The sequence below is a fragment of the Astatotilapia calliptera genome, chromosome 15 (genome assembly GCF_964374335.1).
Source record: "Astatotilapia calliptera chromosome 15, fAstCal68.1, whole genome shotgun sequence".
Taxonomy (NCBI): Eukaryota; Metazoa; Chordata; class Actinopteri; order Cichliformes; family Cichlidae; genus Astatotilapia; species Astatotilapia calliptera.
In genome coordinates this window covers 29,002,398-29,026,133 of record NC_137436.1, presented here as the reverse complement: position 1 = coordinate 29,026,133, position 23,736 = coordinate 29,002,398, and the positions used below count along the sequence as shown (strand labels likewise).

The following is a 23,736-nucleotide window of genomic DNA, read 5'->3' as shown; positions in this document are numbered from 1 at the left end:
ATCCTATTATTTAAACCCACCAGGTTCACACTTGCATATTTAAACGCACATACTCACGAGCAGACGTACTATTATAGACAGAATCTGTCAGCTGAGGATAAGTTCACTGGGAGCTGCATTTCCTCAGAAAACTCACTGACTCTCTCTCAGTCAGCGGTCAATATTTTCCACTCAATATTTCCCTGAATGTTTTAAAGAACTCAAGCATGAAAAGGTCTCAGGATTGTTGTGGGTCCATGCAAACCTTTAAGTGAAATACAATTTCAAAAGCAGAGACAAAAAAGAAAAAGGAAGCATCTGTGACAGTAAATAAAGATGATGTTTATTCATTTTTGCAAAGAATCTCAGCTCATGCAAGGATACAGCTCTTGTAAACAAAATCACTTGAAAATATGTTATAAATGTGCACACATTTCTTATTTTCTTGGTGTCAAAATCTGGAATGTAAAATATGCAAAAGTCATATTACAGATGTTCCGTAAATAGCCATCACCTAAAACGTCCCCTCTCTTGTTTCCCACATTAGCCTATTGCCTGGCCACACTGCATTAAGAGCCACACTTGTTCAAAGCCAGAAATCCATGTATTGTGTGAGTGCATGACCACTCAGGTCAGATCACAAAGCATCAAAGTGGCCACTGTGGGGCTTAGATTCTTCTCCAACACAATCATGGACAGTTCCAGTCGAGCATTTGCACACAGAATCAGGCCCGGCAAAGACTTCAAAGTACAAAGAGATGGTTTTTTTTTTAAGACATTTGTGAGATATGTACAACAACATTAAGACAAAGATACAAACAACAGTAACAGGTTTTTGTCCTTGTGGTAGCACAATGTGGAACATCTAACCTGGAAACAAAACTTATGAGTGTCAGAATTTAAACATCCCTGTAACTTGCAGTGAAGCCAGAGGTGGATGCACTTGGTACTGTGCTGCTCTCAGTTTCTCAGTTAAGCTGTTGAACATTGTGAGAGTCAGGGCTACAGAATGGAGCTAGAGCGTAAGCAGTATGAAGACAGACATCAGCCCGACTGCTCAAAACACCTCAACTGCCTCCTTTCTACTTGGAGCAGTGCACCCTCTCAAATGATTGAGCTCCTCATCCCAACTAACTTATTAATCTCCATTCATGAATACATTACAGAGGCACATTCATTCCCAAACTGGAGCTGGACATCCTCCACCTTTTCCAGCTGAGAACCATTGCATCCATCTTTGAAGGTGCCAATATTTATCCCAGCCAATTTGCAATCAGCTGCAAACTGTTGAAACAATATAATACGTGAAATGTTAAAACTGAGAAATCTGTTTTTTGTTTTGTTTTTTTAAATTACAAGCTCCTTTTAAATTTGATACCAGCAATGAATTATAAATAAGCTGAGAAAGGGCCATGTTTGTTACTAGGTTGCATTACCTCTTCTTCTTTGATCAGTGCACAGTTTATGGGAGCTGGCATGGCTAGTAGCTGTATATGTAAATTTTACTTCATAGAAATTCCAAATAATCCAAAACTCTTGTTAAAAAAAAATCATTGTTTGATTTAAAACCCACTGTGATAGTGTACAGAGGCAAAACTACAAGAAGTACTCATGGACATAAAGTGCTTTTAAAAAAGGTTCTCAGTTTCAACATTTGATGCTGTTTTTGCGCTCTTCTACATTTTGTTTTTAATTTCCATTTCACACTGTGTGCAAAGGTTTCAGATGATTTGTGTACTCAAACATACAGTGAATCATGGAAACTATGGATGGTGCACCTCCCAACTCCACAAAAATGTTTTGTTATAATGATCCCTGCAGGAACAAGTGGACCCAAATTATGGCAGAAATATACTCCTATGAACAAATATATTCAGCTTCCAGTTAGAACTGACTGAGTTTGGCCTTCTGCGTTAGTGATACCATGCTCTACATTTCTGTACCCCTAAACATCATGACAAGTGAGAAAAATCCAGTTACCTTTCTTAACTGTAGCAGTACTTCCAGCTATAGAAACTGCCTGAGATTTAACGACAGTTGTTTGCTCAATGTCCAGTAAAAAGCAGTAACTTCTAATCTTTATTTAACTCCATCTTAAAACCCCTAATGTGTAATTTTTCAGATTGTAGACTCCTAGTGGTCAGCCCTGCTCACTTTATAAAGCTTAATTTAATCATCAGTCAGTTAATTGACTGATTCATTTGATGCCTCATACAGCAATCAGCCACTGCATTGAAACCACTACTGGGTGAAGTGAACGACACTGACCATCATGTTATGAAGAAATGTTGGATTTCTGGCATCATTACTGTAATAGACCAAACACATGAGAGGTGCTCAAAGTACTTCTCCAATCTGAAACCCGTTGAACACCGCCAACTCCCAGATGCCACAGGTCTTTCCTGGAGCTCCTCCTGAGCTCTTCTGTGTCACTTTGGTGGCACAGGCAGAAGTGACACAATATTGGGAAAATGGTTTTAATGTTATGGCTAATTGGTGCATGATAAACATGGCTGTGGCAAGTTGTGCAGGCATTTGAAGTGGAAATGTGGAAACACAAAATTTAGCCTAGGGTGTGGCAGCGCAGTGTGCTGTAACTATACACTGACAAACATGACAAACCAACTACTAGTTCAAATCATGGTAGTGCAAATCTGGTGGATGTATGTATGCATGTAACTTTAAGTCTGCTGAAACATTACGGATCAAGCTGCATGACACTTATACCCATCATCCATGCTAACATGGCTAAAAACACACTAGTTGACCCATATCGCACCAGTTTCCACCAGGATAATCTCATTCTTCAGCAGTGTTTTATCATCAGACGATTAAAAGGGGGAAGAAAAAAAAAAGGACGTGAGTGAATTTCGCCGCTTCATCATGTTCTTCCAGTTAGTTTAACCCATGTGTCTGGAATGTGGAGTTGTAGATTAAACATAAGAGGGAGGGGGTAGTCGGCTGAGCAAAAAGACACCAGACGATTTAGCAGGAAACAAAGATGGATGAGAGTAAGGAAGGCGGAGGTAGAAATGACAGGGATGGGAGAGAGCTATGAATAGACAAGCGAGTAGCAGAGATGATCGTAATGAGGCTGCCTTTTCAGAAGAATGTAGTCCCTCCTTCCTCGTGCCTTTCTTGCATTTTATGACTCTGGCTAAGTTTTTTGTGTTTTTCTCACAAAAATAGAAGAGCCAGCATAGAAGAGGCCCTCTATATAATATTTGACTAAGCGTGTCAGTAGATTTAAAAATATAGATATACAATATCATGCTGCAAATATTCCAGATCCCATTACAAACATTTAATAGATTGTTTTTTTGTTTGTTTTTTTCTGAAACAGGCACAGTAGTGTTATTCTGGGTAGGAATGCTAGAAAACATCAAAAGACAACAAAAAAGAAACGCGAGAGCTTGCTCTGACACGCTGCAGCCATGTGGTGGTGCTGTGCTGACAGGCGCCGTGCAAGAAAGAAAAACGCATTTTAATCTGAAGATGAAAACTCAAATAATCAAATCTGTTTAAAATAAATTTTTGTGCATTATAAAAATCAAAAAGAAATTAGGCAAGGAAAACGAGCACCCTCTGCTTTACACAAAGTCAGTAGTACTGGGAGCATCCCTGAGGAGTTCAAGGAACGCCAGAGTGATTGGAAAAGAGCCAGAGCAGCAGAGTTGTGAGTCCAGCGCAGTAGTTTGAAGTAAGGCCTCGGGTTTTTTTTCTTTTTGTATTGGCAAAAGTTTAAAAAAAAAAAAAAAAGAAAGAAAAGAGAGCGAGAGGAACATATACATCTGTAACTTACACCTAGCTTGAAAAAAATCTTATGTGCAAAATGTAAATCTTACAAATATGGAGAGTGAGTTTGTTTGTTTTTGTAGATCACTGAACAAGGATTGTGCTTGAGGTGGGTGGATTTCTCCACCCTCTCTCCCTCCATTTGACCATCCATACATCGCTGCCCTCCTGCTCTCCTGTTGATCGACGGGCAGGCCAGCAGCTGACCCCGAGGACTGCCGTTGATTAGATCAAGGAGTTTCACGTCGAGTGGATGGTTCGCTTTAGCTTCTCGATCTCCATCTGTGAAGAAAAAATAAACTTCTTACAGTTGGTGTGTAGGGTGGGGATGCATGGAGCTACACTGTGTCCAATGAAGTAGCTGTTTGGCTATGCAGAGAGAGGAACAACGGAACAACACTGTGCACACCTCTCCAACGAGGCCAAAAACATGTTATCAAGGCTACAAATGTAGCACAATGTTTGTACTGTTGGAGAAAGAGGCAGTAAAAAAAAAAATCCTCAAAAGAAAGTGTAAATTATAAACCTTCAATCTCTCAGTTTAACATGAGCAGCACATGGACGCTGAATGTGTTCTCAACAGTCAGGGAGTGTAGTTAGCCTAGAGGCGTATCCTCGGTCATCAGTTTTCTTTCTTTAATTTTAAGTGAATGATTTAAATATTCATTCTTGACGTTCTGCACAGAACTTGATTTTTAAGAAAGAAAAAAAAGGATCCATCAGGTAGCTGCTCACCTGGTGAAACATCAGCCTGAAATTTATAACGAAACCAGCTAACAGAAAAACCCTCTCTACTAATGTCTCTCTCACAGACATCATGCTCAGAGAGCCTGTCTGTTTAAGGCAGAATTCCTGACAGGATCGGGGAAAAACCCAGAATTCCTGTGGTGTTTAATTCCACAATATGTGGGATTAAACACCACAGATGTTATACTACAGTTCTCTTTTCACCTCCAAAACCCTGGATCCCACAGTTCCTACGATGCAACTTAAACATGTTCGCTGAATAACCGCCCTGTTTTAACGATAAACATTGTCCATTGTAGGTGCTTTTTGTCATTAGCACAGGAAAAAAAAAAGGCCCAAATAATGCTGATCCATCCCAAACTCCTTTACTTTCATTATCTGAAGCTCAAACTGGAGCTGAGAAGAATCATAAACACAACTCTGAATAATCTGAGCTTAGAGTTAGCAAACACATTGCACAACACTCATGCTTTTATGAGCTGATGGGACAACTCAGGACAGACAGTAACCGTTATGTGTATAGCTGGTGCAGTGTGTCCCTTAACACTAGGAAGGCCCAGGCTTCTACCTTTCTACCTTTAAAACCCGCCACCAGCCAAATGGCTGGTAGGCTTTTAGCTAAGCTTTAGCTTCAGCCAAGTGGAAGCTAAATTGGCTAGTCATTCATATGTATATTAGGTTGTTACCTGGGAATTCTGGAGGGAGGGGAGTGGGGGTGTGTGATTGAGGGCGTGGGGGAGCTGCTAAAAGCTGTGCACAGTCACCAACTTGGAGTGTTTCAGTTTGCCGTCTTAGGGAGGACATTTTTACAAATAATAATAAAAAGTGAGAGTACATTCCAACATTTTCAGCAATCACTCACAATCCTGGCACTGCCATGGTATCTGTAGTCTGCATTTACCTTGGCTTGGCTTCCTGATCAATTGTCCACTACCAAAAGGAAGCCAAGCCCTGTGATCACACCCTGTTTTGTTGTAAAGGATGACAGGGCTTGATCAGTCGTCCATTGTGGCATCGTCCATTGTGGCATCAATGTGATCACACCTTGTTTTGTTGTAAAGGGTGACAGGGCTTGATCAGTCGTCCATTGTGGCATCAATGTGATCACACCCTTTTCCCATCAAGTTTTGGGTGGCCTGCGACCTAAAATCCAAGTACATTTGCAATGTCTTCCCATATCTTGGCAAGGACCCCAATCGTCCCACTGGGGAGAGACTTTCTGAAAATGTAGTAATGAGGCTGATGGAACCATTCCTAGACAAGGGCAGAAATGTTACCATGGACAATTTCTTCACATCGCTTTCACTTGCGCAAAAACTTCTTGGACGGAAAACCACCATCCTCAGCACAGTCAACAAGATTCGCAGGGAAATTCCTCAATCCACTAGACAGACAGATCGCAGTGAATTCACCACTCAGGTATGTTGCAGGTCTTTTGTGGTTCTATGTTTATGTGTTTCATTGTGTGTAAAAGGGCTATGGAAATAACAATTTATCTTATTTCTTAGGTGTTTTCAACCTCTGCTGCCACGTTGACGGCGTATGCGGCCAAACGGAAGAAGACAGTCTATATTCTTAGCAGCATGCACAGCGTGGTTCAGACTGATAACACTACCAAAAGGAAGCCAAACACGGTCACCCTTTACAACAAAACAAAGTGTGGCGTGGATGTGATGGACCAGATGGTTCGGGAGTACACTGTCCGCAAAGGAACACGGCGCTGGCCAGTTGCCGTGTTTTATAACATGATTGACATGGCAGCACTGAATGCACATGTGCTGTATCAAGCATGCACCGGGACGAAGGAAAGACGGGTGGACTTCCTGGTGGAGCTTGCAAGAGAGTTGGCTCACTCTCATGTAGCTGCGAAGAAGGCAAGAAAAGAACAGTTGCTTCGGACACAACCCTCCACACCGAGCCCTGGAAAAAGAGCCATGTGTCAGGTCAAACACAATTGCAAGAACAATCATGCCACTGTGCGATGTGTTCACTGCAACAGATACACATGTGGTAAATGCAGACTACAGATACCACGGCAGTGCCAGGATTGTGAGTGATTGCTGAAAATGTTGGAATGTACTCACTCACTTTTTATTATTATTTGTAAAAATGTGTACAAATGGTTGGTTTTTTGTACCGTTTTTATCAATAAATCTCAGCAACAAAGGACATACACCCATGTGTGTTGATTTCTCCCTAAGATGGCAAACTGAAACACTCCAAGTTGGTGACTTTTGGAGATTTATTTCCCTGGATGATTGAGAATGCATCAAACTGAAACACTCCAAGTTGGTGACTGTGCACAGCTTTTAGCAGCTCCCCCACCCCCTCAATCACACACCCCCACTCCCCTCCCTCCAGAATTCCCAGGTAACAACCCAATTTACATATGAATGACTAGCCAATTTAGCTTCCACTTGGCTGAAGCTAAAGCCTAGCTAAAAGCCATTTGGCAACTCTCCGGGTTTTATAGGTAGAAAAGCCAAATGGCTGGGCTCTGGGCCTTCCTAGTGTTAAGGGCTTAATGTGTTATTAAACAGTTACATTTCTTTACATGTGTAAAGGGAAAAAACCGAAGGCTTCATGTGTGCATGATGCTGTGGGGATGAAATCTTTAAAACTCGTAAATGCAGCCAGTTTTTTTTTATTTTTTTATTATTGTTTTGATTTTCATTAACGTGTGAGTGTTGACCAGGAAGGAAGAGGAAATAATCTGCTGCTGGTAATAAACTAAGGACACTCAACACATGCCAACGCATAGACTGCGAAATGAAACAATGCTGTTTTTGCACTTTCAACCCTGAGGCAGTATGTGCTTTGAGCAAAAATATTCAATTGGTACTGATGTCAGCAGATGAGAAGAGTTTAATGAAGACGGACGGACTGGAGTGCTTTGGTGTTTTGCTGTCAGCAGGTCTTGACATTAATGAACAATGACTAATTATTGCATGCATTCATGTGTTCACTCATTATTTAGTGGATGTAATAAGTTACATTTAGACGGTCCCAGCTGTGATCACATAGAACTTCTATTACTGAGTCAGTAGAAAGTCACTAGTGTACAGAGCTGGATGCTGTTCACGTGTGCACAAAAAGCATCAATATTTGTCTAAACTAATGGGTCTAATGAATGTGGACAGCTCAGCCTGTGTTTCAGTTGCGAGCTATACTACCTGCAGGGACACACGCTTTTGCCTTTCGTCATCCAGCTCTCCTCGAAGCTCAGTGATCTCTTTCCTGGAAATAAACGAACAGAGATGTGCAACCTTAGCATGTGGCTACCTTAGCAGCGAATATCATAAATATCTAAACACTTTCTTCCTTTAAACACACCTCAGAACCAGTTTCAGTGCCTCAAATGAACTTTGAGTTAATGTCGTCAGAATCCAAAAGACACATATTATAATACTTATTATAAAAAGCCAGGATGGTTTTAAAGAGAATGATGGTTGGAAAATGCTTGAGGCGATAAATCAGCTCGACAGAAACGGTAGCTATTGCTAATTCAGAGATACAGGAGTACGCATTACCATTTCAGTGGTATTGGGTTTGGCAGTGGCGTAATAATTTGATGTAAATCATATATTTATGTATGTTTTATTTATAATAATGTTTTATTATTTTATAAGGTCAGAACCTTGAAGAACAATTTTAGCTTTCCATTCCTGTCCTGCCCTCAAACCTTATCAGGCTCATGTGTCCTTACATTTGCTGGGACTTGAGCAGTTCCACCGTGAGCTGCAGCTCCTTCATCTGGCTCCTCAGCTCCTCCAGCTGGGAGCTCGACTCCTCATGCTCCACCTTCGCCTTGCTGCCCAGAGAGGCTCCGAAGTCTCCAAAGTCAGGCTTGTGGAATGACGGTGACAATAAGGTGTTTGTGGAAGGCTATTAAGACATGAGAGGAGAAAAATGTAAGACAAGAATTTTCTGCAATAATTCTTTTTTGTGTGTCTGTTTTGACCTCCAATCTAAAACTAAATTTAATTGGATGTTTTTATCTTGTCATTATAATACCTGCACCCTCAGGGAAAAGTATCTGTGATGCAAATTTAATGGTGAGGCTCTCAAATTAAATCCACTGTGACAGCAGAGCAGATGAGGAATTTAAATCCAATGCTACAGTGTAGGAAGAAAAACACGGGGCTGATTTACACAATGTGTTTTCCAGTGAAGGGGGATATTCAGTCTTTATCACCCCATCGCACTTCGTGTCTTCGTGTAGGTAAACAACACTGACTTAAAGCAAAATAACAAAGTGCTGTTTTTTGTAGCTACTTGTATTCAGTGAGCGTTTTCAGAAAAAGTGATGTAATGCTAAAAGGATTGTGTGACATGCCAAACTTTCCCTAAAAAGCCAACTTGGGGATAACTTTAGCTTTTAATTAGACAAATCTGAAAGCAGAGGACTTGAAAGGAACCAAACAGATGGAAGTCTCAAGATGAACAAACAGACTGTAGGTAATGTGTCAGGAAATAATCGGAGTATGTGAACTGTAAATGTGTGATGGTGAGAAATAGGAGTAGCAGGGGCTGAGCAACAGCTTGTTTGACACGGGTGTGACAACTTCCACTATGGTGGTTTATTCTGACCATACAATCAAGACATTGTTTTTACTGTTACACTTAAAAGAATCTGTATGTAGCTATGTACTCCAGATGTGCTGATGTGAGGCATGCATTGGGTATTGGTCAGATACTGAGCCACAAAAGCTGGACTGGGTATTGGTGACGACAAGCCGATCCACGGTCCAATCACAAACAGCTTCAACTCGTTTTTTTCCCCCCAAAGTTTTTTATCTAACTGCAAACTGTGGTCAAAGTGAGCCAACATGACTGAAAAGGGCCAACAACAATGATGTTCCACTTCCTTTTGATTGTGCACTTGATTGCTTTCACTCTCATGCTCGGTCAGAGACCTTATTTGAGAAGCTAGAAGCAATAATAACACATAGTAATACACTGTGACTGAATATCATTCACTTCAGCTCTTTACTGCCAGCTGCACATCTGTGTGCAAACAGGAAAAGTGAAAAACATTAAATTTATTTTACTGTATTTATTCTGGGCCTGTTTTCATTTATCACTTCACTAACACTAACAAAGTACACAAAGCTGTGAGGATTCCTGACACATTCAATTCTCTTACTCACAGTGAGAGGTGCAGATTATTAATTCAACACTGGCATCAGTAATGGAGCAAGACCAGAGTGGAGTTCCAAGTTATCAACTAATGTTTGCAACCTTGATTGTGAAGCAGCATCTATGAACTAAGAAACCAAATACCACAAACATGACTGAGAGGTCCATTTGGTATGAAGGTTTATAGGATGCATCGAAAAACACCTTTTTGTACCAGGCTGAAAGAGCCGTGTTATGGTTTTGCATGTCAGCATTAACCATGTGATGTTGGCTTATCTGCTAGTTTGGATGTGTGACATTCATGGTGACAACATAGTGAATAAAAGGCTAGTCACCAAAGCCTACAGAGTGGTCACCACCAGTTCCTAGGGAAAAATATATAGAAAGCTCCTTATGATTGCTTTGGACCCTAGAATCTTGTTGCAGCTGTGGTTTGATTAGACGTCTTTGATTTGTCCATAAACATTATCCACCTGCTCTCTGAGGTATAGGGAAACTGAAAAGTGTGACACAAACCAAGAACGGAGACAGTCTGCCTTAAAAAATGAAACAGCTAAAGAAAGAAAAAGACAATCCCTTTTCATTTCATTTTTGGTGCAGCATCTTCTCTGCAACTGATTTACTCAGCAACCTCAAACTACTGCCAATGAGATGGCGACGACTTGCTTCCCTAACAACCAGCAGTTGCATCGCATCCAATATGGCGGACAACTTTTGACCAATGTCCACAATGTCACATTAGAAGCCTCAATGTGGACTGGAGTACCATGCTGACTTGATTTCAACATAAGCAGGCAGTGTGCTATACTGTTTAGTTCCTACCAGATTCACACAACACAAACCATCACTGCTGTGCTACCATCAGCAACGCCGCTGGCAACAGCTGCCATCACTTCCACAGGTTTATACCCAAAGATCTGCTAAGACCATTCATTATTTGCTTCATTTCATGAGGCAGTTATGTCACTAAGCGGGCACCTGTAACTAAACTAAAGGTTTCCTCTAAACAGACATGAAATTAAATTACCTTTCTGGTTTCTGTTAGCTTTGGTTTGGCATCTTCTTCATCAATCTTAAAGGTTTTCTCCACACTCACTTCCTTGTTGGGCTGTAATGGAAACTGTGGAATCATGTTGGGATAAAATGTGCTGCTCGTGACAGGGAAAACAGGGAAAACAGGAAAAGCTGCAGAGTCCTGAAACGATTGCATCTGTCAATGACAGTTAACAGCTACACTATTAGCTCTAGTGTCATGGTAGGATTTGCAAGGAGTCTGCAGGTATAAAGAAGTTAGATTTTTAAAAGAAAAGACGCCAAACCTATGATACAAATGTACACCCGAAATCAAAATAAACTGATATAAAGACCTTGATGGCAATTTAATGATAACAGTATTTGGTTGCATTCAAGAATGTGGTCCAAATGTGGGAAAAGCCAAACACCTGCTATCTACAGCAGTTTGCTTTGTAAGGCACCAGCTTTGAGCAAAAACAAGGACTGCTGTTCTAAAGCCATTTGTCTTTGTTTTCATGAAATCTCTTTAACTATCAGGTGAAGGCTTGTATACTAAAGTTGTCAGAGAAAAGAAGAGATTTCTTCTGTCACATAAATAATACGTAGGAACAAATATAGAGACCAACTTGCAGAAACTATATTACCAGACGTCAGCCTAACTTTTAACATGAGATGGTAAGAATGATGATAGTAAGAGAGACAGCTCCTCATAATAACAATCAAAAGAAAAAAGGTCAGTGTCAACTTAAAGGGAGCGGGGGATTGTTAGCGCTAGAGCACATCCTCACCAATTGTCCTCCGCCAAACTGCGTGGGCAGCCTCCTTCCAGTCATCTTTGGTCGGTTGGTCGTGAGGTGAGAGAGCTTCTCCGAGGTAGACGACAAGTCATCAAAACTCATCAGATCTGTTGAAGCCAGATGAGAGAGAAAGAGGCGAGAGAAATAATAGAATTATTTTTTAGCAAAACATTTCAGCTATGATTAAACCCAACATCCACAAGCGAACTGACACTTTCAATAATTTCCTTTGATTCACTTTGAATGCACTGTAACTGCTCACAAACAGTTTGGCTTTTGGTTTATTTTCTGCCTCATTAACAACATTAATACACACACAGAAGCAGGAAATCAGCCAAACACAGGCACAAGGGTAAACAAACAACTAAAATATAAAAAGAATATATAAAAACTAGTGCTGTCAATAGATTAAAAAATTTAATTTTAATTAATCTCACAATTTTCTGGAATTAATCGCGATTAATCGTAATACTTGATCAATAGCCTGGACTTTATATTTAAGCTTGTAACTGACATTTATGCAATATAATGAAGTAAATTCAGAATAAACACAAATAATGTATGCTTATATTCAGATAATTTGAATAGTTTTCTTCAATCTTTTAAAGGTTTTCTGATGTGACGTACAACTTTTTAAAAAACCTATATACTAATAGGTAAGTATACACTTTTATATAATATATATAAGAGCTGTCAAACAATTAAAATGTTTAATCAGATTCATCACAGGGTTACTGTGGATTAATTTTGATTAATCACGATTAAATATAATTTATTTTTATTCTATATTAACCACAATTCATTTTGCTTTAGCAAACAGACTCGAGAAAAAAGGGAAAATATACGCAATTAACATGTTTACTGAACATCTTGAACATTCATGTTAACAAAAAACTCTGTAAACGTTTATCCACCCTCTCTCTGTTACTCTTGGGGAGGCACTTCAAGTCCTTGAAACGAGGAACCAAAGCTATGTAAAGCGCGTTCTCAACGATATTAATAGGTCTGCAGTTTGTTGCAGTCCACTTGGCAACAAACGGTTTGTCGCAAGCTCGGTGACGCGTTAGCCAAAGTCCTAGCAGCATCCCCGACTAACGCATGCTTTGCGTCAATGTGACATTTTAAGCTGGAAGTGCTTCGGTGAAAAGAAAATTCCTTCTTGCACAATGTGCATAATACTTTGTCGGTCGACTGTTCTGTCTTGTTATTTTTGGAATACTCAAATTTCCCATCAGAGGGCCAATGTGTGTTTATCATCTTCCAAACTGAGTTGATTGGTTCAGCTACCCATCACTACCAGATCAACTGTCCATTTGCGCATGTGAGAAAGTAACTCTACTTGGACAAACAGCCCGAAATGCGTTGACAGAAGCATTTCAGGGATTTAGAGTCAGTCTACACTCCAGATGTGTTAATTGCGTTAAAAATTGTAATTGCGTTGACCGTGATAGCAAATTAATGTGCGTTAACGCATTAATTTTGACAGCACTAATAAAAACAGTAAAAAATTTCTTCTTTAAACACTTAAATCTACTGACACAAGGGGCAGCTTTCATATTTTTGGATGATGAAGTAACTCCTGTTTGATCCTCCTGTCTGGCCCCTGGAGAAACACGTGGGGTGCTTGACACAATATTGACCTTAAAACAGAGGAACCGTGAGGGAAGCTGAAAGGTCTCAGAGAAAGGACTCCTGAAATAGATTTAATAGAGCAGACCTGAATGGCTTTCACTCAGGGGTACTGTTTGCTACAGCTGAGGTGCTAAAAGTCGACAAGTCTCCAGAAGCCAGTCTGTCACGCACACCCATGAAACATGAAAGTTCAATCTCAGCTGCAATTCAAGCCAGCAGTTTACCGCTGAGTAGGTGCAAAGTGCTGTTACACAGTACTCACTGTTTTTCACCGTTCACTTTAAATGCAGCAATAACTCCATTCTTCCTGGCCTGTAGTTCATTGTGTTGTATGTAAACAACCTCATGTCAAGTTAACATACACGTGCAGTTAAAAATGGATATCAGGCTTTTACTGATAAAACTGCTTGTAAGATCATTGTTTGTGTTGTGTTCTTTTTTTTTTTGTTTCCAGATCTGCTTAGCTGCAGTCACTAAACGACCTGAAGAATTGTTTTTAGATTAAAAGCCTCTGATTAGATCAAAGCTACTTTCAGCTGCTGCTTTGCTACAAGGGGGTCACCACAGTGGGTAGCTGTGCATGTTTGATCTAGCAGTTTTACGCTGGATGTCCTTCCTGCTACTACTCCACAGAACGTTTGCGCCTCTGGCTGAAAGTGAATCAGCAACCTTTTCCTTGCCAAGTGAATGTCTAACCCATGTGACACAAGAAATATACAGGTATTTATGAGTTCTTACTAAAACGCTAGGACAACCCAGTCTAAAAATAAGCTTATTTTGTTCTGACAGCAAGTCGTGGATTACTTGTTTAAGCTCTCCCCAACATTGCTAAGATCAGCTGATTGTTGCAAGGCATCCTCTGGCGGATTCACTATGGAATATCAACACAGAGAATGTGACTGAAGGGTGTTTCTTCAGTCTCATCTTTTTTCTTTTTTTACATTTTTATGGGTTGGCCAATATATTGGCAAATAGCTCATAAAGGTAATATATAGCCTGGAAAAAGCAAGCAAAACAGAAAACCTTTATGACTGGCCTCCTAGCATTCAAGTCTTATACAGACTAACAAGCTTAAGCTAATTAGGTACACATGCCATACATGAGAAAATTATCATCTATAGTTACAATTTTGCACTATACTAACAAATCAGAAATGAACTGAAATTAAATTATTATTTTTCTTTGGTTTAATAAATGGTGTTGGTATTTTGGTGACACTTTTTTGGTGCTCTTCACGAATTAGTCGTGATTTTCTGACCAAAAATTTAAAATCTGTGTTCAGAGGGGCGTGGTTATGGCGCTGAACTAGGCACACGTATTTTTGTGAGCTCCTGGCGATATTTTAGTAAGTTCCTGAAAACTGTCCTTTAACTGCGTCAACAGTGATAACTATTGCTTGTAACGAGTTATTATCGTGTATCCGCGACATTATGCCGGCTAAGAAAGCACAAAATAAATCTAAGGCACACTCTTCTCTGAGTGAGGAAGACGACGTCTCTGATGCTAGCAGTCAAGCTAACTCTGCAGGTGATGCTAGCCCTGGGAGTCTCCTGGACGTGAGTACTGGAATGGCCCATAACATGGATGTTATTCAAATACTCGACGGAATCAGAAATGACTTTTCCACAAAACTTGATGTGGTCCTGTCAGCGATCCAAGATGTTAAAAGAGATGTGCAGGACTTTTCGGTGCGCATGGATGGGGCAGAGATGCGCATTAGCAGCGTGGAGGACGCCGTTAACTCAGAGAAAGGCAAGATAGATGCGCTAGTTAAACAAGTGGCTCTCCTCACGAACAAACTCGAGGACCTCGAAAATCGCTCTCGTCGTTCCAAACTACGACTAGTTAATGTGCCGGAGAAAATAGAAGGACATGACGCGGTGGCTTTCCTAGAGAAGTGGCTCCCCGAAGCGCTGGGACCAGCAACATTCCCGAGACAACCTCTCATCGAAAGAGCTCACCGGTTGCCCGGCCGGACGCAACCCAACCGACCACCCTCACCGAGAGTCCTCATCATGAAGTTTTTAAACTTCCAAGACAAGGTTCGGGTGATATGGGCGGCTATGGCCAAAGGGAAAGTTATCTGCGGGGGTCAAGAGGTCATGTTCTTCCCGGATCTTTCTACAGATCTCCACCGACGGAGGAGGGGCTTCGACCGGGTGAAACAGCAGCTCAGGGCGATGAACGTACGTTACGGATTAATTTACCCGGCGAAGCTACGAGTGTCATCTGGTGGACATACGCATGTCTTTGAGACCCCAGCAGATGCGGAAAAGTTCATCCGAGGTTTGCAGAATACAGAGGACTAGCAGAATATCTGATGGGGACTGCCGAATCCTTCACTATCTGCCCATAACAACTGTAGTTTGAAATTGTTGGATTTAATGGTCAATATCGCTCATCCTTACTGTTGAATTTTTTGGGGAGAGTATTTTTCTTTTTTGTATTTACTTTGGTTTACCGTTCCTTCGTTCTCCTCAGTTGTATTGGGCATTTTATTTATCCCTTATAGATAACTAGCCACGCCCACTCGTTGATTGGGCTTTCATTTGTGTCTTGGAGTACTGGTTGTTCGACATACAGTCGGCTCTCCGGGATGAGAGTTATGCTACAAGAAAGTTTGTAATGATCATTGTATACATACTTGTTCATGTAGGATATACATTTTCGTCAGGAGACGCAATTGTCCAGGTGGTTTGGTTTTGTTTGACCATGTCAGCTCGGTTTGGTCTAGCTGCTCCCTTGTTTACATTGGATCAGCGTGTGCACTTAACTGCACCCCAAGGTCAGGGGGAGGGCGGGGTAGGGCGAGGGGCTGTCCGGTTCAGGTTGACAGCTAAGGGGGTTCATTTATGGCAGATTTTGTGTTATTTCTTTGTGTTTTTGTATTTTTCACAACGTGTTGCTTTTTACTGGTTTACTCCCAGCACAACAGTTAGAGATACTGAAAGGTTTACCAACAACCAAATGAAGATACTATGTTGCACAATCTGTTGTATTAATAAGAATAGATGACTTCATATAAGACTTTTAAATTTACTTCTTGGAATGTGAGAGGAATGGTAAAAGTGGTTAAACTAAAACAGGTTATTACCAGGCTTAAACAACTTGAGTCATCAATAGCGTTTATCCAAGAGACCCATTTACTCAGAGAGGATCTGGTGAAAGTACGTAGGAGATGGCCAGGCAAAGTGCTAGCATCCTGTTGCCCTTCGCACGCGAGAGGGGTTATGGTGTTAATTCATAATTCAGTGCCTTTCCAAGTAAATAACACTATTTATGATAAAGCTGGCAGATTTTTGGTGGTTCAAGGAACTCTCTTGAAAGAGAATTTCAATTTAGTTAATGTTTATGGCCCTAATGATGATAACCCTTTATTTTTTGAGAATTTATTACTATTGATAGCTACCCTTCCTGGTAGGATAATATTGGCAGGTGACTTAAATTGTACTCTGGACCCGAAGCTTGACCGCTCATCAGGGATAGACACTTCACACTCTCAAACAAGAAAAAAAATACAACAATATTTGAAAGATCTGAACCTCTGATCCATGGAGAATTCAAAACCCCAATAAAAGGGAATTCTCATGCTATTCAGCAGTATTTAAATCCCACTCCCGAATAGATTATTTTTTAATTTCCTCATCTTTGCTACCCAATATAACTAAGTGTATATATGACAGCATTGTGTTGTCAGATCATGCCCCAACATCACTATTTTATGAGGTAGAACAAGTGAATAGCCGCTCAAACAAGTGGCGCTTGCACCCTAAATGGATACATGATTCTGACTTTATGAAATTTGTAGGAGAACACATTGATCTCTACTTCTCAATTAATACAATTCAAACAACAGCAGCCGTTAGGTGGGAAGCTTTTAAGGCATATATTAGTGGACAAATGATAAGTTTCACCAGTTCTAAATTTAACAAATTCAAACAGACAATGAACGAATTAGACAATAAAATTAGAGAATTAGAGAGAGAAGTTAACATAGATGATTCAACACAGAAAAAACAGGAGTTATTGACCCTTAAAGCTAAATATGAGGAGCTGTCTATGCTTAAAGCTGAAGATGGTTTAATAAGATTGAAACAGACGTTTTATGATCAGGGTGAAAAGCCGGGTAGACTACTAGCTTGGCAGATAAAGAAACTTGAATCTGACAGAGCCATTAATATAATTAGGAACGATCAAGGGGAATTATCCACAGATCCCACAGAAATTAATAACACCTTTGTCTCGTATTATAAAACCCTATATAAATCTGACAGCCCACTGGACCTGGTAAGCCAAAATGCTTTCTTGGATAGATTGATCTTTCCCTGTATTTCTGAGGATGTGAAAAATGAATTGGAGAGAGAAATAAATTTCAATGACGTTTCTGATGCAATTACGAACATGAGAGGTGGTAAGGCTTCGGGTCCTGATGGGCTTCCGATAGATATTTACAAGCTATTTAAAGCAAAATTAATTCCCCCATTATTAGATGTTTATTTGGAATCCTATGAAACAGGTCGCCTCCCTGCTACATTTCGTAGTGCCCTGATCACTCTCATTCTAAAACCGAGCAAAGCGCCAGCCGAAAGCGGTTCTTACAGACCCATATCGCTGTTAAATTCTGACTCCAAAATCATAGCTAAGGCTTTGGCTATGAGGCTGGAGAGGGCTCTTCCAGTCATTATACACGGAGATCAAAATGGTTTCGTTCAAAATCGCCAGGGGTTCCACAATGTGAGGAGAGTTCTCAATATAATCCACGAATGTGAAGAGTTACCTGATACTGCAATACTATCACTCGACGCGGAGAAGGCGTTCGATCGAGTTGAATGGCCCTATCTAATTGAGGTGCTTAAGCGTTTTGGATTTGGTGATCACTTCCGCCGATGGATTGAAATTTTACTTGCTGATTCGGATGCAATGGTATCTACCAATAATCTCATCTCTAGTCCTTTTGAGCTATCTCGAGGCACCAGGCAAGGGTCTCCGATTTCACCTGTGCTTTTTGTACTAGCCATGGAACCTTTAGCGATAGCAATTAGATCACATCCCTCGATCCATGGTATTAAAATCGGGGAGATGCTACACAAAATTGCAATGTACGCTGACGATACTGTTGTGTTTCTATCACACCTTGCAGAATCAATACCATCTCTCCTGAAGCTATTCGATCAATTTAGCAGTTTCTCTGGGTTCAAAGTGAACGAAGAAAAATCATCCATTATGTTTTTAAATATGAACGAGAGGTTGAAACCAGTTGTATCCCACCCATTTGTGAATGCCGCAGAGGGATTTAAATATTTAGGCATCAGAGTAACACCAACGATAAGCAATCTTAGTTCAGCCAATTATGAGCCCCTGGTGGTAGGGTTGTCGGATGAGATCACTAGATTAATATCATTGCCTCTTTCTTTAGTGGGAAGAATAAACATAGTAAAGATGACTATATTACCTAAATTCCTATATATCTTTCAGTCAATTCCGCTGGCCCCTCCTCCTTTTTTTTCCAAGATCAGAAAGCTTCTTTCTAATTTCATCTGGAACAATAGGAAGCCAAGACTCAGACTCTCCCTCTTGTATTTACCATATATGATAGGGGAGGACTACAGTTTCCAAATTTAAAATGGTACTATTGGGCTGCTCAGCTGAGGACCACTATGTTTTGGTTTTCAAACGATATTTCCCTTCCCTGGTTAGCAACTGAAAGAATGTCCTCAAAGGGTCTGTCGTTAAATAGCTATTTATACTCAGCACCCTTTAAAACTTTAAAGAAAATTACTACTAATCCCTTTGTAAAAAACACTGTTGTTGTTTGGCATGAAGTACAAAAAATGTTGAATGACTCTCCTGGGTTGTCCTGTTTCTCCCCAATTTGGGGTAATGAACTCTTTGCCCCGGCTAAGAATGACATGGGCTTTAAAGCTTGGCTGAACAAGGGCATTGCGAAACTACAGGACGTATATGAGGAATATTCTCTAATGTCATTCAGTGAATTATGGGCAAAGTTTGATTTACCGCAGAAACACTTTAAGTATCTGCAACTTAGAAGTTTTATTCTGGCACACTTAAACAATTCAGTGCACCAACCCCCACTCTCCATCCTAGAAACTCATGTTACAAAAAACTGTTTTGGTAAAAGACTGGTGTCCCAGTTTTATAGCCTTTTAGTTGAAAACCATAAGGATAACTCTGATAGTAAAAGACGGGAGTGGATTAGTGACTTACATGAAGATATTTCATATACTGAATGGGGTAAAATATGTTCAAAAACACACACTCAAACCATTAACACTCGTTTGAGAAAGATACAATTTAATTGGATAATGCGAACATACATATCCCCTGTACAATTAAATAAATTTGATCCTAATATAATTGATCTATGCTATAAGTGTAATAGGCATCAGGGTACACTATATCACTGCCTGTGGAAATGTGAAGAGATCCAAAAATTTTGAAGCTCTGTGTTAAAATATATCTCTCAGATCACAACTTCTCCTGTACCGCTTTGCCCTAAGTTATGCATTTTAGGCTTGTATCCAGATGACTGTACTCTGTCTTGTGAGGAAAGAAAAATGGTCGATATTGTTTGCTACAGGCCAAACGCTGTATCGCCTTATGCTGGAAGAATGTTGGTTGCCCCTCTTTTAACCACTGGTTAAATAACTTAACACCGAGTTTAGCTCTTGAGAAACTGAACTATATTGTTAGAAAGAAGGCTTCTGAATTGTACAACATCTGGAAGATATTTTTGGATCTACTGAGGAGTGGGGATGTGGGGGGGTGAGTGAATAAGCCAACTAGATAATGAATAATGTCTGACTTGCTGTTGGGAATATACTATGTAACCTATATTATGATTTATTTATTTATTTATTTTTAATTGTATTTATTTGTATGGTTTAATTTAATTTATTTAACTATGCATTTATTTGGAACCTTTTAGGATTAACACTTCAATTATCGTTATTACTATTACTAATATTATTATTATTATTATTATTATTAGTGTTGTTATTATTATTACTATTATTTTAATGACTGCCATACGTTCATTTTATGTTGGTGTTGATACTGTTGAAAAAACAAATAAACATACGTTTAAAAAAAAATAAATAAATCTGTGTTCAGAAATGTTATTTACCACGGTCACAAAAAAGACTTACTGTCAAAGCAAAAATCTTCTGGTGAAGTCATTTATTGACTTCTTATAAGCAACCGACAATAATTAAAGTAGGAAAAAAAAACTATAGATACACTTTAATGTTTTTTTAATGTGGCTACAGTGGAAATAATTTGATACCAGGGGTTATGATCGTAGCAATCTGACATGCATGTAGTAGTATGGACATACCTGTACCCGACTTCTCCACAGAGTCTGCAGACACCGGTTTGGTGAGAGGTAATGGCTCGGAGTCAGACTTTGGTCGTGTGGATGGCACCTCTCCATTGTGCCTGTGGTTAAAAGAGAAAAACTTCACTTTAGCAATATCAGCGACAATTTAGCTGATATTTTACATTTTATATTAAACGAATAACAAAATTAATTGTTCTCATCATCCCATCGGATTTCTAAAAGTCTTATACAGATTGAAAATGTGACATCAAAACCGCAAAGGATTGTAGGTACGAGTGGCAAGTGGTACTAGCGCATGCAGGCTTTCACAAGAAAACAGTCACACAGCGATAAAAAGAAACACAAATAATGGCAAGAAGCTGTTGTATGCAATAGCCTTTCGCATGACAGCCACGGGAAGCTGACGGGTAAACAGATCGGTTTTTATTGGATTCCATCGTGGAAGAGAAACTGTTCAAGCCATGTTTCCGAAGTAACAAAGAGCCGATGGATGGTCTGGATTGCAGCTATTCGAAGACTAAATATTTCAGCACACTCCAGCTCACATGTTAGTCTGCTCCAAGCATGTCCACAAAGGTAAGTCTTTTGTTGTGGTTAAGTAATTTATCATAACATAATAATAGTTGATGTAGGTTACAAATAAGTCTTATATTGATTTGAATTGAATTTGTTTACTGTGCCTTTGCGGGCTAATGTTTGTTGTGTTTTGTAGGAAAACCAGCCTTCAAAATGTTGGAATGCGATCCAGACTGGGCACCCTCTATCAACCTGGGTCATACCGAGTTTAAAGCTGTTACCACAGCGAGATTTGATCAGTTAAGAGAGAGAGAGCGATATCAAAACAGCCATGAAAAGTAGTAGCTCTATCCTGGCCATTTGTGGCCACTTCACTTTTGTTTTTTCAACCATTTTTGTTCTGTTAATGCAAATGGAATGAAACTTCCCAAAGGTGTGTATTTTTTCCAGAGTTTTTAATTTTCAACACCAGCTCCTTAATAATGCCAATAATACAGTGACTTGCAAAAGTATTCGGCCCCCTTGAACTTTTCCACATTTTGTCACATTACAGCCACAAACATGGTAAATGGCCTGTATTTATATAGCGCTTTACTAGTCCCTAAGGACCCCAAAGCGCTTTACATATCCAGTCATCCACCCATTCACACACACATTCACACTCTGGTGATGGCAAGCTACATTGTAGCCACAGCCACCCTGGGGCGCACTGACAGAGACATGAATCAATTTTATTGGAATTCCACGTGAAAGACCAATACAAAGTGGTGTACACGTGAGAAGTTGAACAAAAATCATACATGATTCCAAACATTTTTTAAAAATAAATGACTGCAAAGTGGGGTGTGTATAATTATTCAGCCCCCCTGAGTAAATACTTTGTAGAACCACCTTTTGCTGCAATTACAGCTGCCAGTCTTTTAGGGTATGTCTCTACCAGCTTTGCACATCTAGAGACTGAAATCCTTGCCCATTCTTCTTTGCAAAACAGCTCCAGCTAAGTCAGATTAGATGGTCAGCGTTTGTGAACAGCAGTTTTCAGATCTTGCCACAGATTCTCGATTGGATTTAGATCTGGACTTTGACTGGGCCATTCTAACACATGGATATGTTTTGTTTTAAACCATTCCATTGTTGCCCTGGCTTTAAGTTTAGGGTCATTGTCCTGCTGGAAGGTGAACCTTATTTTGGTCTCATCTGACCAGAGCACCTTCTTCCACATGTTTGCTGTGTCCCCCACATGGCTTGTGGAAAACTGCAAACGGGACTTCTTATGGTTTTCTGTTAACAATGGCTTTCTTCTTGCCACTCTTCCATAAAGGCCAACTTTGTGCAGTGCACGACTAATAGTTGTCCTATGGACAGATTCCCCCACCTGAGCTGTAAATCTCTGCAGCTCGTCCAGAGTCACCATGGGCCTCTTGGCTGCATTTCTGATCAGCGCTCTCCTAGTTCGGCCTGTGAGTTTAGGTGGACGGCCTTGTCTTGGTAGGTTTACAGTTGTGCCATACAGAAACACTTCCATTTCTGAATGATGACTTAAACAGTGCTCCGTGGGATGTTCAAGGCTTGGGAAATCTTTTTGTAGCCTAAACCTGCTTTAAATTTCTCAATAATTTTATCTCTGACCTGTCTGGTGTGTTGTTACGGACTACGGATTGGTAACAGACTGATTCTTATATAGCGGTTCTCTACTCTCCCGGAGTACTCAAAGCGCTCTATACAACATGCCTCATTCACCCATTCACACCCACTCATGCAAGCACTTCTAAACGCAAGTGCAAACCTAATCTACATTCACACACATTCACACTCCGATGAACGCATCGAAGGGCAATTTGGGGTTAGTATCTTGCCCAAGGACACTTGACATGCAGACTGGCGAAGCCTAAAATTGAACCACTAACCTTTCGATCAGTAGCTGATCTGCTCTACCACCTGAGCCACAGCCACCCAATATTCTCTTAGACAACCTTTGAGGCCGTCACAGAGCAGCTATATTTGTACTGACATTAGATTACACACAGGTGCACTCTATTTAGTCATTAGCACTCATCAGGCAATGTCTATGGGCAACTGACTGCACTCAGACCAAAGGGGGCTGAATAATTACGCACACCCCACTTTGCAGTTATTTATTTGTAGAAAATGTTTGGACTCATGTATGATTTTCGTTCCACTTCTCAAGTGTACACCACTTTGTATTGGTCTTTCACGTGGAATTCCAATAAAATTGATTCATGTTTGTGGTGGTAATGTGACAAAATGTAGGGGCCGAATGCTTTTGCAAGCCACTGTATACACTATACATGAAATTGTTCCTCTTGGGGGGCGTGGTTATGGCGCTGAACTAGGCACACATATTTTTGTGAGCTCCTGGTGATATTTTAGTAAGTTCCTGAAAACTGTCCTTTAACTGCGTCAACAGTGATAACTATTGCTTGTAACGAGTTATTATCGTATATCCGCGACATTATGCCGGCTAAGAAAGCACAAAATAAATCTAAGGCACACTCTTCTCTGAGTGTGGAAGACGACATCTCTGACGCTAGCAGTCAAGCTAACTCTGCAGGTGATGCTAGCCCTGGGAGTCTCCTGGACGTGGGTACTGGAATGGCCCATAACATGGATGTTATTCAAATACTCGACGGAATCAGAAATGACTTTTCCACAAAACTTGATGTGGTCCTGTCAGCGATCCAAGATGTTAAAAGAGATGTGCAGGACTTTTCGGTGCGCATGGATGGGGCAGAGATGCGC

The 23,736-nt window shown here is 40.3% G+C and overlaps 1 protein-coding gene across 3 annotated transcripts in view; it reads right to left on the bottom strand.

The window, feature by feature from the left end:
- Window positions 1–300: 300 nt before the first annotated feature.
- cd2ap (CD2-associated protein) overlaps window positions 301–23,736 on the bottom strand; it is a 114,745-nt gene continuing 91,309 nt past the window's right edge. For 2 of the 3 annotated variants that reach the window (XM_026143288.2, XM_026143290.2), the window contains 6 exons: window positions 20,458–20,558; window positions 11,463–11,578; window positions 10,688–10,780; window positions 8,228–8,406; window positions 7,695–7,758; window positions 301–4,056 (listed from right to left, as the gene is read on the bottom strand). In XM_026143288.2, coding sequence (XP_025999073.1) covers window positions 4,015–4,056; window positions 7,695–7,758; window positions 8,228–8,406; window positions 10,688–10,780; window positions 11,463–11,578; window positions 20,458–20,558 — 595 coding nt within the window. In that variant the 3' untranslated portion in view covers window positions 301–4,014. The remainder of the gene's footprint in view (window positions 4,057–7,694; window positions 7,759–8,227; window positions 8,407–10,687; window positions 10,781–11,462; window positions 11,579–20,457; window positions 20,559–23,736) is intronic. The other variant, XM_026143289.2, reaches the window with a different exon arrangement.